General features: G+C 39.7%; 1 protein-coding gene across 4 annotated transcripts in view; it reads right to left on the bottom strand.

Moving 5' to 3' along the window:
* KIF15 (kinesin family member 15) overlaps window positions 1–12,383 on the bottom strand; it is an 81,038-nt gene that overhangs the window by 61,394 nt on the left and 7,261 nt on the right. For all 4 annotated transcript variants that reach the window (XM_061586529.1, XM_061586527.1, XM_061586528.1 and 1 more), the window contains exons 4-12: window positions 8,161–8,237; window positions 7,688–7,725; window positions 7,153–7,250; window positions 6,112–6,291; window positions 4,452–4,661; window positions 4,240–4,365; window positions 2,417–2,539; window positions 1,208–1,331; window positions 268–359 (exon numbers count right to left, since the gene is read on the bottom strand). In XM_061586529.1, coding sequence (XP_061442513.1) covers window positions 268–359; window positions 1,208–1,331; window positions 2,417–2,539; window positions 4,240–4,365; window positions 4,452–4,661; window positions 6,112–6,291; window positions 7,153–7,250; window positions 7,688–7,725; window positions 8,161–8,237 — 1,068 coding nt within the window. The remainder of the gene's footprint in view (window positions 1–267; window positions 360–1,207; window positions 1,332–2,416; window positions 2,540–4,239; window positions 4,366–4,451; window positions 4,662–6,111; window positions 6,292–7,152; window positions 7,251–7,687; window positions 7,726–8,160; window positions 8,238–12,383) is intronic.

The raw sequence follows: 12,383 nt of genomic DNA, 5'->3' as shown, positions 1-12,383 counted from the left end.
TATCTCAGAGAGGAGGTCAGGTCTCCTGCTCCCCTGGTGCATTCACTATAGCTGCCCAATTTCCCTGCTTTTTAAAGTTTGATAGAAATATCTGTGGACTATAGGTACGTTCCTAAACCGCAAGGTTTTTTGCCTGTTAGTGAATAAAGAGTATAGCTTTTAAAGCATTATTCTTGCCTCCAGAGGGAGACAAATTATTGTGCCAGTGCACAGAGATTTTTATTATGGAGCGTTCCAAACACTATACTATATTATTCCTATTCTTACCTTTTTTTCACTTTCAGATTTTTCTAAGAACAGCATTGCGTCAAGAAAACGGTTCATATAATCTGTATTTCCTACATCATGTGCAATAGTAGCTTAAAGAGAATATAATATAAAATATATATATTAGATAATGCTTTCTTAAATTTATTTATTCTGTGTGTCACTCGGTATATTTGGTGCTGATTTTTATACATTGTAGCTGAAGTACACATTATAATTTAGAGTGCAATCCAACTTGCATTTACGCCGGCTTGAGGGGAGTTGGATGCAGCGGATCTCCAGCTGGATCTTCAGCTTGGCCAGGATATGCCAACATAAGTCCCTCAGCTCGTCTCAGCCGGCTCAGCTGAGACCAGCGTAAGTCCCCAAAAAGGGGTGTTCTGGGGCCGTATGAGGGGAGAGGCTAAGTGGACTTAGGCCACATCCAACTCCTGTTTGAAGCGCTCCTACAGGTCCCAGTTCAGGCAAAAGTTACACTGGGAAAAGGTCGGTCTAAGAAAATAAATACGATAGAAATCAATGAAGAGGGCTTACTCCCCAGTAGGGGTATTTGGGAGAGCAGGCTTTTACTTTTTGGTCCCTGCATGCAGCTCCTGGCTGAGCCGGTGTTCAGCCAACCCAGAGGTTCCTGAACAACTGGATGTGGCAGAACTTTATGCCGGCTTCTCTTGCTCCAGCACACCTTACACCGGCTTACCCTGAGTTGGATTGCTCTGTTAATAATTATAATTGTCAGATATAAAACATTTAAAATAGATTCAGTATAAAGAGGTTTGAAATTTTTCTGTTTTAAAAAATGTATCTGTTCAGATACAAAAGCTTGCTGAATGTGTCAGTTAAGCATCAAGTGACACACAGCATAATCCTAAATGAGTTTCCTAACAAGTCAGGTCAGCTGTTTTTGCTTTTGAAAGTCATATGAAGGAGAGACAAGCTTTACCTGCAGATGGAGAAACTTCATGCACAGATTGTCCCGAAATAAGCAAAGCAAGCTGCTCTTTCAGTTTCTTCAGTTCGGACTGCAACTGTCTCACATTCCCTTGTGTGTCTTCATTTATTACAGCCTTAGATAGAATTTTTAAATGGGGGGGGGGAGGAAATCACACATCCCTGATGATCAGACAACTCAATTCCTACCGTTAAAACCAACTAGAGTTTATTGTTCTCAACTTTTAAACATCACACATTAAATTCCATGAATTTTCAAAATCTAGTGCAGAATTTAGCCTTCTCCTGATCTCAGCTCTCTTTGCTTTCAGAAAAGCTTTTTTTTTAGCTGATGGCTTCAAGTAAGGACTGAAATTTTACTGGTTATACTTTCCCACATGCTGCCCCCACTCATGATTACCATCTCTTCCCCCATTTCTCTTTCTTCATCACTCATTCCCTTTGCTACCAAGGAAGGTTTGAAACTTGATCTTTGAAGGAGAAGCAGCAGTACATATGCAGACATTTATATACGTATGAATAATTTATTCGGCTTACAGAATCAGAGTTTGTACAGTGAGCACACAGCTCTGTCTATCAGTTCTAATTCTTCTCATTCTTAATAGCTTCAAAAAGATGTAAAAAAATATGTAATTTAGTTCACAGAGTTGTTTTAGGCCAGGAAGCTCATGTCTTGGCTATGAGTACATACAAGCACAGTTCAGACAGGTTCCTCAATTTGACACATGTTCCACAATGTCTGATACTGTTCTAAAAGTCCAAGTTAAAAGAACATTAGAGTTTGTATCTCCTGTAAATATCACTGAAATGCGTATTTCACAGCTTAACAATGTGAAACCCACCTCACAAAATCTAGGGAGTGCAACCCACCTAATGCAGCAAATGGTAGTATTTCCAGTAATTTAAGGAGGCAGGATGGCACTCTGGGTATTTGTTAAATGTTTGTGAATACAATCCCTTTTCTGGATCTGTTCAGTTTTATGACTAGAATGCTAAAAAATAGCAAGAATCTAGTGTCAGAAGAGTTGAGAGATGACTAGGCAACGTAACTGAAAAAACTTTTCACAGTGTTTTAATTTAGCAAACTTTTTCACAAAGAGAACCTTTAGCAAAGCAAATAAATTGCTTGCAACTATGTATATTTCTGAAGAGAAATAAGGTGACTGAGTTGTCAAAATACTATTCTATCCCAATGAAATACCTTGTTTTTAATCAGCTTCGCCCTCTGAGCAAAATTGAGAGTGGACAAAGTTTCACCAAAACATCTGGAACCTGGATGAATGTTTGCAATTATGCAAGTTTTGGCATTACCTCCAAGTGAATCCTGCCAGAAGACATGAAAATTACTTTGAGACTACTTTTGAAGCCACACACTTCTAGTAATTATCTCTAACAATACAATTGTTTTGTAAGCATTATGCTACAGTTCTCTTGGCTACAAAAAAGTGGCCCTGTGAACTGCAGTGTGAAGATAGGCAGCATTCCATGGTGGCAACCAGGCCAGGCATGGTGGAAGAGCAAAGGGTGCAAGGCGCACACCTGAGGACAGGAGAGAGAGGCAGGAGTAAAGCAGGGGGTGGGAAGGTTTAGCAGAGGAGAAAAACAGAGAGAAGCAGGAATAAAGCAGGTGGAGGGGAGATCTAGCAGAGGAGAGAAATGGGGGCAGCAGAGGAACAGGCAAGGAAAGGAGCATGAGAGGACCAACTGGCACACCAACACCTGGAGGCACTGGGGGAGGGTTGGCGAGGGAAGTTTAGCGAAAGGAGTGGTTGGCACACAAAGCATGCAGGGGTGAAACCCCTAGTAGAAATACACTTTCTTATTCTACAAATCTTGGGTTTTTTGGGGGGAACCCCCCTCCACCAAATTAAACCACTTTTTAGTAATAATAATAATAATAATAATACAATTTTATTTCTAGGCCGCCTATCTGGCCGAATTAACGGCCACTCTAGGCGGCGTACATAATTAGTGTGTTGCTTAAGGACTTGACATTCTATGGAGTGTGACCAGTAGTTTTAAAGCAAGGTAAGTACATATTACAATGACCACATACCCAAGTGTTCCTTCTCTGCTCTTCCTTTCATGCAAGCAGGTAAGGAAACCATAAAGGAGCTAGCTTAGCGGTATGTCCAAACCCGGAATTGTGGCTTCTTTCACCCTAACAAACCACAGTTGCTTGCTAGCCAACCTTAAAACATAGGTTTGCTGTTGGATCTCAGGTTCAGACATAACAGCAGCTTTGTGGTTTACTTGTCAGCTTATAAGAAGGGAGGTACGAAGCAAGCATTCTTGGCCTGTGCACACCTGTACACAACTTGTTTATAGAATTGCTTAATAAACCAAACTTTGAAGTTTAGCATTAGTAACATAGATTATCTGAAACTAACCAGCTTTAACTAGCTGTTTTGCCATATTAACCGGCAACTCTTAAGTGGAAGAAAACACCATGGCGTGACCAACAACATATAAGATTAAATCAGTTTAAGCATTTCTTACCTGTGTGGAATCAGTTAAAAATGTAGATTGCCTCAAACTATTGGTTTTCTAGGACAACATACCACAAGTAAGAAACTTGAAATAAGTAGCTTAGTGGCAAATTCAGAACTGCAGGATCCCCTCATGATAGTTACAGGCACACCCCCTCCCATCCTGGGTTGAGAATGAGATCCTTGTTAATGCCTTCTCCCACAACAACAGATGTCCCTAGGAGCCATAAGTATGAAGGGAGAGAGTGTTAGCTACCGAGAAGAGTCTTCTCAGTGGCTGACTCACCTGCTTTCACTCTGATTTGCTCCAGTCAGCAGGAAATGACAAGGAAGCGTGTTAGAAGATTCTAACGCGCTCCCTTCTTATGCTGATTGGCTCATAGGATGCTGGACACATAGGGACCCTGCTCCTCAAAAAATAAGGGGTAACCTCCCCGAGACCTTAGATGACTACACCCCTGCTTGAATAATGTCAAAGTCAAAATAATTCTGTCTTTTCCAACGGAATATCTGAAAAGGTAATGGTACACATTACCCGTAGCAGAAAAGTGAGTCTGGAGTCCCTGTAGCAGATGTGCCTCTGTTTTCCATTGCCCACATCAACAAGTGCAGTGATCACTTGGCCCAGGCAACTTAATGATCGGTTTATGTTCCCTGCCTCCTAGAAAGAACAAGAAAATAAAAGTGAATGAACAGACTATGTCTTTGTTTTTAGCAGAATAGAAATCACAGGGTTTTGCCACTGACCTTTAACCTAACTCCCTCAGCATGAGTATCTCTTTGTCTTTCTGATCCAGCCAAATCCACCAAATTCAGCTGAGATGTTCGAATGTTCATAACATCACTTGCCTTCTCCATTGATTCTACTATAATAGTGAAAACCGCATGTGACCTGGAGGACTCTCTATTCATTGAGGTAGATGCTACACGACGATTTCTCCAGCCCATTGTTAATACCTAGTCAGAAAAAGACACAAGTAGCATTCACAGTGTATTATGGAACACACTCTACAACTAACTGCATCTTAAATTGACTATATCTTAAAATCAGAATTGGGATTATACTGCTAATCTTAAATGTGTTAACAAGTAATCTCAAACTCTTGAATTCTAAACCTGATTAGCAAAGAAATGAGAAAGCAGCATTTTACTTTTAGGCAATGGATAAAATATTTAATGATGCATGTTTTCCACATCCAAGTCCAAAAGCAAGGTAGAACATGGCTTCCCAAGTCCCCTTTAAAAAAATTCTCTTATACATGTTCAGATTTAATTTCTGCATCTAAAAGCAACTTAAAATGAGAAGAACATAAACTCCTTATATATAGGGAGCTTATTTTATGCCATTTGTCCTTTAGCCTCCTCTGTGTTAGACTATTTAAGTTCTGCAACAAACACTCATTCCCTCAGCTTGACTTCCTACCTAACTCTGGACATTTTTGCCCAGGCTGCAAAAGGCCACATGTGATACATAATGCATACATGGGACTTGTCACCCTCCCCCTCTAGCAACAGACACACTTGCACACCAAAAGCCACACCACAGCTCAAGGGACTCCCTGCAGCAGTATTGCATAAGGCATGAAAGGCTGTCTCTCAAAAAGGAAACCAGCAAACCAACTTAGGTGTACATAGAATGGAAATGGACTGCCTTCAAGTTGATTTCGACTTCTGGTGACCCAATGAATAGGGTTTTCATGGTAAACAGTGTTCCGAGGTGGTTTACCAGTGCCTTCCTCTGAGGCTGAGAGGCAGAGACTGGCCCAAGGTCACCCAGTGAGCTTCATGGCTATGTGAGGATTCGAACCCTGGTGTACATAGAAGTGTTCTGAATATACATACTGGACTTGTTACGTCCCATAGGAACATCATCAAATTACAACTCCTCTGTAACCAAGGCTGTGGAGTTGGTACGCCAAACCTTCGACTCCAACTCCTCTATTTTTCTACTGTCCGACTCCGACTCCACCCAAAATTGCTTCCAACTCCATAGCCCTGGAAAGGGCTGTAAATGTCTTTTTAAATTGGAAGCTCTCATAGGAGCATTTTTATCGCTGCCTGAATATGTGCTGATCTTGGCATCACAGCATTTGTCTTCATCTGGGTCCTGTGTCATACACTGACACACAAGATGTTTTCCATCTTGAGTTATGGTGAAATGCTCAACTACAGCTGACTTCATGGGAAGCTTCTTTGACATTTTGAATTTATATATTTTTTTAAATTGTCAATCAAAATTTATTTTGAAGCCGGAGTCAGTCGGTACATTTCTACCGACTCCACCCAAGACTCCGACTCCACAGCTCTGTCTGTAACGCTTTTCAAATAGTACCGCCGCTTCAAGTGAGTGCTGCCTCAATTACAACATAGAAGAATGTCTACCTCTACATATCAAAACACAGCATACTTGATATGCTTCAACAGCTGAAGTCAACACTTGCTCCACTGCGCCAACAACAAATACTCCTTTTGTGATATGCTCTCTGAGGAAGAGTCCAGCTGAAGCAGAATCCAGCAGATCAAATATCTGTTCATTGTAGATTTCAATAAATGAACATTTGCAGAGAAAACTCTTTCCAGTACCAGCCTATAAGAAACATTAACATTTCAGTTACAGAAAATGCTATTTTAATTTTATCCAGTTTCTAATGTTACAATGTTATTTATAGCCAACATGAAGACATATTTTATTGATCTCTTAAGATTAATAAAGAGACACATTTTACCACCCAGAAGTCCACTCCTACTTTCACTTTATATATTTGAAGCCTTTGCTGTACTAACAGCAAGCCCTGCAAGAAATAGTTTACCCATCTGCTTCCTGCCTCTCCACACTACTTTTGGTCCTGTTCATATCCTTCTACTATGTCATCCATGGCATCTGTTCTAGCTATTGAAAGCTGGGACTAAAAACATGGATTGCCCAGCTCTTTGGTTTGCAACCAGGAAAAAAATAGTACAGTGCTATATTTACTTTGAACACAGCTCTGTATCCTTTTTTGCCTTCTAAGAGCCAACAGACTGTAATCAAAGCGAGGCACTTAGTAGCTCAGCACGAACAGCTATCTCTCTCAATTTGGAAGAGAGACAGCGAACAACAAGCACAGCCAACATGGCACAACACAATATTTGGTTGGAAACTGAAGCACAGAGAAACTTATGCTTTAAACAGGACAGATGGATGGGAGAGGTGACTAAGGTACAGATGCTGAAGTTTACCATTTCATTTGTTCACCATTTCATTTGTTCATTAGGAGCCAACTGCTACACACTACATGCAAGCAGCTGCTTGTCTCTGTGAAACAGCAGATTCTAAACTATTTAATCATTCCAAATATGGTTATTTCTTCCCAACTAACAACAGTATCAAATAGCGGCATGACATTGCTGTGAATTAAAATGAACCATCAAGAACTTCTTCCATGACATTCATTATAAAAGGATTTACCTTCTCTTTTTCACGTTCAATTAGAAAAAACAGATATTCAAAGCTTCGTGGTATTACTCCTCTCAGATTATGAGTAAAGTTATCAGAGTCAGGAGGCCCTAAAAAAAAAGAAAGTCTGAATAAAAGTCTAAAAAAAGCTTGCAAAAAATTACACTAACACAAAAATAAGTTGATTTACACTATTAGTAGTATGCAGTCCTTCTGAAATCAAAGGGAAGCCTCCTTTAAAAGGTGGTCATTGTTAAAAGAGATACAAGATCATGCTGATCCAATACCTTCCAAGGCAGCGGTCTCTTTTTTACCTCTCCCCTTGGTAAAGGGGGCAGTGTACTGCTCTCTCTACCAGAGAACAGATTACAGGCAGGAAAACTGCAGTTCATTGGTTTAGGTGGCTGGAATATATACTATGACAAAATTCATTTAATATTACACTAATCCCAGAACAACGGGCATGGGGTGGAGTGCTAAAATAGGACAGAGGGAAGCACAAAGCACAAATCAATGTGTATGTGTGTGTGTGTAATCACATACTTACCCATCATAGTAAATGTTTTCCCTGAACCAGTCTGCCCACTAAAAAAAAGAAAGCACACACACACAAAGTTATTCCTCAATAATCAAAACTTACTAATGAGTTCTTTTTCACCAGGTTAATTCTGTTCCATAAAGAGGCTTAAATGGAGATGGGCCATATTCAGTGACACAACATATGCTTTACATGCAGGCATTTCTAGGTTCAGTTCCTGGCACCTCAAGTTGAAAAGAATCAGGTAACAGGCAATGAGGAAGACACCGGCCCTGAAACCCTGCACAGCAAATGCCAATCAAGAGTACACAACGTTCGGCTAGATGAGTTTATGCTTTAAAATTAGCACTCTCTTGAACTGGCGGTCTGACCTGGTATAAAGCAGTCTCCTATGAGGTAATTTCTCAAACAGCGCAGTTAATATAATCATTCAAATTAGATATTTTAAAATTTACATAAAATAGAAAAGGTTAAATGCTTACTATGCAAAAATTGTTCCATTGTAACCGTTCATGCATGATTCTACTATATTTTTGGCCACACTTGAGAACACGGATTCCTGGGCGGAAAAGACCAGAATTAGGTGTTAATATTTTATATTGATAAAGATAGCTTGACTTCATAGAATTCACATATTATCACAAACTGTGCTCTATTCATTAAACAATGTACTTATCCTGACATTAAGGAATGCTTTTCATTAAACATGAGCCATTCCACTGATATTAAAGAACCATTATCATGCACAAAATAATGAAATCAATGAGACTCGCTTCCAGGTAGTAGTTTGCAAGTAATAAGTTGGAGCCATTATGAGAACGTACCTAGTGAATATTGCTATTACTGAAACAGAAGCTGTCAAGGTGTCATAAATCTTAATACTGACCACTCAAATAACCTTGCTTTTCAATCTTCAGTTAGCAACTCTGTTTCCTGACTTCAGTCTTTTTCTCTTCTCCCTTTTCTTCTCACCATTTTTAAAAATATTTCAAGCCCATGAGGAAGGACTATCTTAAACTTCTCTGTACAATTCCTAGCTATTTTAGACACTTCTGTACCGTTATTATTAAAGTGGTAAAAAGACTGTATAATAGTAAATCCATAGCATTAGTCTTACCAGCTATAGTTATATATTTTGATGGGTTGAACAACTACTAGAGCAGGTAAGTAAGGATTGTGTAATGCCTTCATTGGCTGACATTACTAATGCCTCACTCCGTAAGAGGGTGCCTGCCCTATTCCCCTGAAGAAGGCTGCTTCAATGCTGAAGTCCACATCGGATAGCAGCAATAAAGCAAATGTTCAGCTTAGGTCTAACCGTTAAAAAGGAATAGGGAAATGGCTGCTCAAGCATTCCTAGATGATGTAGAGCTTTTACTATCCTTTTTTTCTTCAAGAGCAAGGCAGGGTTAGTGACAGTTATCATCTAGAAACTGACTAGGATTCACCTCTATTTTATACTATAACCTGCAGCAATACTTTATATTGTTGTTGTTATGTGCCTTCAAGTCAATTACAACTTATGGCGACCCTATGAATCAGTGACCTCCAACAGCATCTGTCATGAACCACCCTGTTCAGATCTTGTAAGTTCAGGTCTGTGGCTTCCTTTATGGAATCAATCCATCTCTTGTTTGGCCTTCCTCTTTTTCTACTCCCTTCTGTATTTCCCAGCATTATTGTCTTTTCTAGTGAATCATGTCTTCCCATGATGTGTCCAAAGTATGATAACCTCAGTTTCATCATTTTAGCTTCTAGTGACAGTTCTGGTTTAATTTGTTCTAACACCCAATTATTTGTCTTTTTCGCAGTCCATGGTATGCGCAAAGCTTTCCTCCAGCACCACATTTCAAATGAGTTGATTTTTCTCTTATCCACTTTTTTCACTGTCCAACTTTCACATCCATACATAGAGATCGGGAATACCATGTTCTGAATGATCCTGACTTTGGTGTTCAGTGATACATCTTTGCATTTGAGGACCTTCTCTCACAGCTGCCCTACCCAGTCTTAGCCTTCTTCTGATTTCTTGACTATTGTCTCCATTTTGGTTAATGATTGTGCTGAGGTATTGATAATCCTTGACAAGTTCAATGTCCTCATTGTCAACTGTAAAGTTACACAAATCTTCTGTTGTCATTACTTTAGTCTTCTTGACGTTCAGCTGTAGTCCTGCTTTTGTGCTTTCCTCTTTAACTTTCATCAGCATTCGTTTCAAATCATTACTGGTTTCTGCTAAGAGTATGGTATTGTCTGCATATCTTAAATTATTGATGTTTCTCCCTCCAATTGTCACACCTCCTTCATCTTGGTCCAATCCCGCTTTCCGTATATGTTCTGCGTACAGATTAAACAAATAGGGTGATAAAATACAACCCTGTCTCACACCCTTTCCGATGGGGAACCAATCGGTTTCTCCATATTCTGTCCTGACCAGAGCTTGGAAAAGTTACTTTTTTGAACTACAACTCCCATCAGCCCCAGCCAGCATGGTCACTGGATTGGGCTGATGGGAGTTGTAGTTCAAAAAAGTAACTTTTCCAAGCTCTGGTCCTGACAGTAGCCTCTTGTCCAGAGTACAGGTTGCGCATCAGGATAATCAGATGCTGTGGCACCCCCATTTCTTTTAAAGCATTCCATAGTTTTTCATGATCTACACAGTCAAAGGCTTTGCTGTAGTCTATAAAACACAGGGTGATTTTCTTCTGAAATTCTTTGCTCCGTTCCATTATCCAACGTATGTTTGTGATATGATCTCTGGTGCCTCTTCCCTTTCTAAATCCAGCTTGGACGTCTGGCATTTCTCGCTCCATATATGGTAAGAGCCTTTGTTGTAGAATCTTGAGCATTACTTTACTTGCATGGGATATTAAGGCAATAGTTCGGTAATTACTGCATTCTCTGGGATCCCCTTTCTTTGGAATTGGGATATATATTGAACGCTTCCAGTCTGTGGGCCGTTGTTTAGTTTTCCATATTTCTTGACAAATTTTTGTCAAAATTTGGACAGATTCAGTCTCAGTAGCTTGTAGCAACTCTATTGGTATGCTGTCTATTCCTGGTGATTTGTTTCTTCCAAGAATTTTAAGAGCAGCTTTCACCTCACATTCTAAAATTTCTGGTTCTTCATCATATGGTTCCTCCATGAATGAATCTGTCATCCTGACATCTCTTTTATAGAGTTTTTCAGTGTATTGCTTCCATCTTCCTTTTATTTCATCTCGGTCAGTGTGTTCCCCTGTTGATTATTCAACTTCCCTACTCTTGGTTTAAATTTCCCTTTTGTTTCTCTAATCTTTTGGAATAGGGCTCTTGTTCTTCCCATTTTGTTGTCCTTTTCTATTTCTATACAATATCTATTGTAATAGTTTTCTTTGTCCCTACGTACTAGTCGTTGTATCGTTGCATTTAGGGTTCTGACCGTGTTTCTATCTCCTTTTGCTTCTCTCTTTAACAATTTTAAGGGTTTCTTCAGTCATCCATTGAGGTCTTTCTCTCTTTTTAACAAGAGGTATTGTCTTTTTGCATTCTTCCCTGATAATGTTCCTGACTTCAGTCCATAGTTCTTCTGGTTCTCTGTCAACTAAGTTTAAAGCCTGAAACCTGTTCTTTATTTGATCTTTATATTCTTCTGGGATGTTATTGAAATTGTATTTTGGCATTATGAGTACTTTGTTGTTCTTCTTTAGCTTTACTCTGATTTTCGATACAATCAGTTCATGATCTGTACCACAGTCTGCTCCTGGTCTTGTTTTTGCAGAAAGTATGGAACTTCTCCATCTTCTGTTTCCAATTATATAATCAATTTGATTCCTATATTGACCATCTGGTGATGTCCATGTGCACAGTAGTCTTTTTGGTTGCTCAAAAAATGTATTGGCAAGAAACAAATCATTGGCGTCACAGAATTCATTAAGTCTTTCTCCTGCTTCATTTCTGTCACCTAAGACCTATTTCCCCACAATTCCTAGTTCTTCTCTGTTCCCTACTTTTGCATTCCAGTCCCCCATGATTATCATTATATCTTGTTTTGGTGTGTGATCAATTTCCTCCTGTACTTCTGCGTAAAATCTCTCCAATTCTTCTTCTTCTTCTGCATTTGATGTTGGAGCGTAGACTTGGATGATGGTTATGTTAATAGATTTCCTGTTTAATCTCTTTGATATCACTCGCTAAGACCTTGCGTTATAGCTCCTAATTGCTTTTGCTACATCACTTCTCACTATTAAAGCAACCCCGTTTCTTCTTGATTTCTCATTTCCTGCATAAAATATTTTGTAGTTGCCTGATTGAAAATGTCCCTTGACAATTTCTAACTTTCCCTGGTTCATGCTTCTCACATTCCATGTTCCTATTGTGTGCGTCGTACAACTCCGGACTCTGCTTTCGCATCTGTGCGCATCAGCCTCTGGGCTTCCTTTCAGCTTTGACCCAGCTGCGTCATTAGTCACAGCGCTACTCGTACTTGTCATTTGTTCTTCCCCAGTAGCTCATTGAGTACCTTCTGACCTGGGGGTCTCATCTTCCAGCACTATCTCGTGTTGCATTTTGGATACTCTGTTCATAGGGTTTTCGTGGTAAGAGGTATTCAGAGGTGATTTACCATTGCCTTCCTCTGAGTTTGGATGCATCTTAGTCTGGTGTCTCAGCTTTGACCATTCCGCCATGGGTGCCCCTGCTAGGAGTCTAGCCTCTTGGTTTCCTA

The sequence above is a fragment of the Rhineura floridana genome, chromosome 10, assembly GCF_030035675.1.
Source record: "Rhineura floridana isolate rRhiFlo1 chromosome 10, rRhiFlo1.hap2, whole genome shotgun sequence".
Lineage (NCBI taxonomy): Eukaryota > Metazoa > Chordata > Lepidosauria > Squamata > Rhineuridae > Rhineura > Rhineura floridana.
This window is presented reverse-complemented; position numbering and strand designations above follow the sequence as displayed.